This window comes from Ranitomeya imitator, chromosome 2, assembly GCF_032444005.1.
Source record: "Ranitomeya imitator isolate aRanImi1 chromosome 2, aRanImi1.pri, whole genome shotgun sequence".
NCBI classification, from domain to species: domain Eukaryota; kingdom Metazoa; phylum Chordata; class Amphibia; order Anura; family Dendrobatidae; genus Ranitomeya; species Ranitomeya imitator.
This window is the reverse complement of record NC_091283.1, coordinates 267999910-268005421: the sequence shown is the minus strand read 5'-3', so window position 1 is coordinate 268005421 and position 5512 is coordinate 267999910. Positions and strand designations below refer to the sequence as shown.

General features: G+C 44.4%; 1 protein-coding gene across 1 annotated transcript; it reads right to left on the bottom strand.

The window, feature by feature from the left end:
• Nucleotides 1–377: 377 nt before the first annotated feature.
• On the bottom strand, nucleotides 378–4307 carry LOC138666385 (E3 ubiquitin/ISG15 ligase TRIM25-like). The gene has a single exon (XM_069754612.1). It carries the CDS (start codon nucleotides 4305–4307, stop codon nucleotides 2733–2735), a length of 1575 nt encoding a protein of 524 aa, XP_069610713.1. The 3' UTR covers nucleotides 378–2732.
• Between the last annotated feature and the right edge of the window lie 1205 nt (nucleotides 4308–5512).

Sequence of the window (5512 nt, the reverse complement as noted above, 5' to 3'; positions counted from 1 at the left end):
ACACATAATCCCACCCCCACCACATCACCACACACATTCTCACCCCCACCACATCACCACACATAATCCCGCCCCCCACCACATCACCACACAAACCCGCCCCCCACCCCATTACCACACACAATCCCGCCCCCCACCACATCACCACACATAATCCCGCCCCCCCACCATATTACCACAGATAATCCTGCCCCACACTCCATTACCACAGATAATTCTGCCCCCCACCACATTACCACACAATCTGGCCCCCCACACATTACCACACATAATCCCAACCCCCCCACACACACACACACTACATTATCACACAGAAATTTTAACTTAATTTATGTTTCGTTATGAAATTTGTTTAGATGCTGGAATGAATAAAAAACGCACATCTTACTGAATCCAGTTTGTTTTTTTATTTTACACTGTGAATAAAATGTATTATTAGTATTATTCAGATTTTTAATGATTATTATTGTTATTAACTTCATTTTAAGTTAATTTACCACCTGCGTAAGTGCTATTGAATGTTGTCATTATTTACTTTAGTTTAATCACCAGCAGCATTAATTAGATAGCAATGAGCGTGCCGAGCATTAGCTGGCTGGAAACAGCTAATATATATATATATATATATATATATATATATATATATATATATATATATATATATAGCTTTGTCACCATAAAAGGAGGGCCCAGACACATTTCTTGCACAGGGGCCCCAAGCTGTCAGTGTCCACCCCTCCTCTGGATGATCAGGAATATCACCTTTAGCCTCCTCCAGACCAACAGGGATCCTATTAACTCCTTTCTGACATTAGACGTACTATCCCGACGAGGTGGGGTGGGCCCGTATGAAAACCGACAGGATAGTACGTCATATGCGATCGGCCGCGCTCACGGGGGAGCGCGGCCGATTGCGGCCGGGTGTCAGCTGACTATCACAGCTGACATCCGGCAATATGTGCCAGGAGCGGTCACGGACCGCCCCCGGCACATTAACCCCCGGCACACCGCGATCAAACATGATCGCAGTGTTCCGGCGGTAAAGGGAAGCATCGCGCAGGGAGGGGGCTCCCTGTGTGCTTCCCTGAAACCCCCGGAGCAACGCGATGTGATCGCGTTGCTGCGAGGGTCTCCTACCTCCTTCCTCCCTGCAGCAGGCCCGGATCCAAGATGTCCATGGCATCCGGGTCCTGCAGGGAGGTGGCTTACCAAGTGCCTGCTCAGAGCAAGCGCTGGTAAACCTGCAGGAGTGCACGTCAGATCGCTGACGAGGCAAAAAACAATGCTTTATTATCATACCGCCAAACAAAAAGTGGAATAACACGCGATCAAAAAGATGGATATAAATAACCATGGTACCGCTGAAAACGTCATCTTGTCCCACAAAAAACGAGCCGCCATAGAGCATCATCAGCGAAAAAAAAAAAGTTATAGTCCTGAGAATAAAGCGATGCAAAAATAATTATTTTTTCTCTAAAATAGTTTTTATCGCATAAAAGCGCCAAAACATAAAAAAATGATATAAATGAGGTATCGCTGTAATCGTACTGACCCGAAGAATAAAACTGCTTCATCAATTTTACCAAACGTGGAACGGTATAAACGCCTCCCGTAAAAGAAATTCATGAATAGCTGGTTTTTGGTCATTCTGCCTCTCAAAAAATTGGAATAAAAAGCGATCAAAAAATGTCACATGCCCGAAAATGGTACCAAACAGTGATTTACCCCCACATATGGGGTATCGGCGTACTCAGGATAAATTGTACAACAACTTTTGGGGTCCATTTTCTCCTGTTACCTTTGGTAAAATAAAACAAATTGGAGCTGAAGTAAATTTTTTGTGAAAAAAAATCATTAAATGTTCATTTTTTTTAAACATTCCAAAAATTCCTGTGAAACACCTGAAGGGTTAATAAACTTCTTGAATGTGGTTTTGAGCACCTTGAGGGGTGCAGTTTTTAGAATGGTGTCACACTTGGGTATTTTCTATCATATAGACCCCTTAAAATGACTTCAAATGAGATGTGGTCCCTAAAACAAAATGGTGTTTTAAAAATGAGAAATTGCTGGTCAACTTTTAACCCTTATAACTCCCTAACAAAAAAAAATTTTGGTTCTAAAATTGTGCTGATGTAAAGTAGACATGTGGGAAATGTTACTTATTATGTATTTTGTGTGACATATCTCTGTGATTTAATTACATAAAAATTCAAAGTTGGAAAATTGCAAAATTTTCAAAATTGTTGCCAAATTTCCATTTTTTTCACAAATAAACTCAGGTAATATCAAAGAAATTTTACCACTATCATGAAGTACAATATGTCATGAGAAAACATTGTCAGAATCACCGGGATCCGTTGAAGCGTTCCAGAGTTATAACCTCATAAAAGGACAGTGGTCAGAATTGTAAAAATTGTCCCGGTCATTAACGTGCAAACCACCCTTGGGGGTAAAGGGGTTAAGAACTGTTACTAACCCCTAAACCACCCAACGGCAAAGGCTGATGTACAAGTGGAAAGCTGGTATTGTACAAAGGGGCATGACCATGGAAATACATCCATAGGACCGATGTGTCCTATTTATGGAACAATTGTGTGGCCTTGGGAAATTATTGTCCCAAATATTCATGCTGTTCAATACTGCACTCGTGGTACTTAAGTGGTGGACGTTCCTTTGCCAGATTCCTTGTAAATGTTCCACACGCCTTATTTTACCTTATTTCCAATTTGGATCTAAACCTCAGATTTGGAATCATACAGAAGGCTACCAAAAAAATTTGAGACATAGAAAGCTGGTTGTAGGGGCTCGGTGAAGGTGGTTGTGAAGGTATGAAGATGTTTGATGTGGTCACCAAGCTCATAAAAGGACAACTGACCACCTTCATAGTCCAGATAGATTCCATACTTCTGGCTTTGAATATGTATTCGTAACTTATCTACTTGATGGTCGTGGACTACAGCGTGATGAATTAATTTGGACAAAGACCAGGACTTATCGTTGTTTCCAATGTAGGACTCGGTCCCTTTTCTGTCCATGCTGGGGTAACACACGCCGATTCTCCACTCTCCTGATTCGCTTGTCTCCATTTCCCAATAATGTCGCCCTGAGGTGAAACTCTTGGTGCTTAATACTTGATATTCCTTAAATCTTTGTGGTGTTTCTGTGAGGTTCTGGTCCATTTCTGACAAGAACAGAGTTCTCTGATCTTCTGATACTCGTACGTTGGTAGCATTTGTGTTCACGTCAAGCAGTAGGTCTATGGGATCTACCATGAAGATCCACACATTGACGTTCTTGATCGTATCATGTATCCTGGATTGTACACTCTCCAAGATCGATTGGACATTGAGATCCCCAACATCATGGAATTCAACGTCTTCTTGATCTCCAACACCAGTATGAAAAGTATCCTCACCGTCTGGCACTTGTAAGACAGGTAAAGGATCGGACATGTTACACATCTCCTCTAAGTAATTTATCTTAAATGCCAGCTGAGCTCTCCTTATTTCCAACTGATTGGTCAATTGAAAGACCAGGGATGATACAATCTGTAGCTTCCAGGATATGTTACGTAGGGCGCTCTTCTGTAGGCCCTCAACCTGTTTCTTGACATCTGTGAACAGAAGGTTGAGTCTATCTGTTGCATCTGTTGATTTGTCCGTGACTCGTCTCAAGTGTTCCTGGAGATTCTTTATTTCTTTCTCAGTCTCCATACATTTGGAGCTCAGTTTCTCTTTGATATCTTTGAGTTTCTCCTTCTTCTTTATGGACATATCACCCAATGTCACCACCTGGTGCCCCTTGTGATCTCCAACCAGACAGCAGGACACACAGATGCAGGTAGAGTCCTCGGTGCAGTAATATTCCAGAATCTTCTTGTGGATGGAACATTTTCTGCTCTCCAGATTAGTGGTGGGCTCGGACAGGACATGTTCTGCCGCCTTACTGTGAACTTTCAGGTGGTCATCACACAGAGAAGCTTCACATAACGCACAGGACTTAACAGCAGGTACTGTAGTGTTAACGCAGTAAGTGCATGTGACCTCAAACAGGTTCCATCTTGCCTGGTTAGAGTGGAGACGTCTTGTGATGTTGTTCAGGGCTATGTTCTTCTGCAGTGGAGGACGCTTCTTGGACGTTGCTCTACAGTCGGGGCAGCTGTAAGCTCCAGATCCTCGTTGCTTATCCAGCACCTGGGTGATGCAGTCCCGGCAGAAGTTGTGGCCACATCTCAGGTTCACCGGATCGGTGTAGATGTTCAGACAGATGGAGCAGAGCAGCTCGTCTCTCAGATCAGCGGACGCCATCGCTCAGAAAGTACGTAGACACTAAAGGTGTGGTGCTGCCTTGTTAACCCGTAATTGCCCACTTTTACTTATCAACTTGGATGTGTCATAGTCATATAATGACGGTGTGAAAGGGATCCCAAAAACAGTCCCGTATGATCAGTGCCAGAATCTGTCCCAAAAAAGTAAACCCGTAACCAGTGCCAGGAAACTGACTCCATAAATTGTACTGGAGAAGAGACCCCATAACTAGTGATAAAGTGACCCCATGCCTAGTACCGGAACGATGACCCCATGACCAGTGCTGGAACAATGATACCATTAAAAGTGCTGGAAACATGATCCTACAACTAGTGATCCAGACCCCATAACTAGTGCCGGAACAATGACACCATAAAAAGTGCTGGCAGAGTGACTCCATAAAGAGTGTTATCAGAAAGACCCATAACAGATGCAAGCAATTACCCCCATAACAGGGTCACCCTTTAAACAGTACCAGCACAGTCACCCCATAAACAGTGCCAGCACAGTCACCCCATAAACAGTGCCAGCACAGTCACCCCATAAACAGTGCCAGCACAGTCACCCCATAAACAGTGCCAGAACAGTCACCCCATAAACAGTGCCAGCACAGTCACCCCATAAACAGTGCCATGCCAGCACAGTCACCCCATAAACAGTGCCAGCACAGTCACCCCATAAACAGTGCCAGCACAGTCACCCCATAAACAGTGCCAGCAGAGTGACAGCAGGCGAGAACCTTATCAGTTGCTCTCCACCTGGCACAGGGTGACATCGCATGCAGGCAGGCCTGAACTTTGTCCAGAGAGGAGGGAGGTTCATGGGTAATTTTATCTGCACAGTGACAGGAGCTGTGTTTGCTGTCAGCAGGGCCAGTTTTAGACAAAGTGGGGCCCTGGGTAAAAGTTTAAAATGGGGCCCCAAATTCTGACATCCCACATCACATAAGCACTTCAGTTGTATTTACGTGCGCTGAGTCCAGGCCACAAAAGGAGTGTGATTGTCGGGAAATATGATGTAACGTCTTACTGTTTGAACTCACACTGAGCTCTGCTGCATCTGCCTGCACTTGCCCGTGTGTGTGTGTGTGTGTGTGTGTGTGTGTGTGTGTGACATGTGGCCCAGACACACTCTGGGGGCTTTCTGACCCCCCTCCTCACACTGCCTGTCAGCTCTGTGTAATCCTATACTCCTCCCCCCCTCAG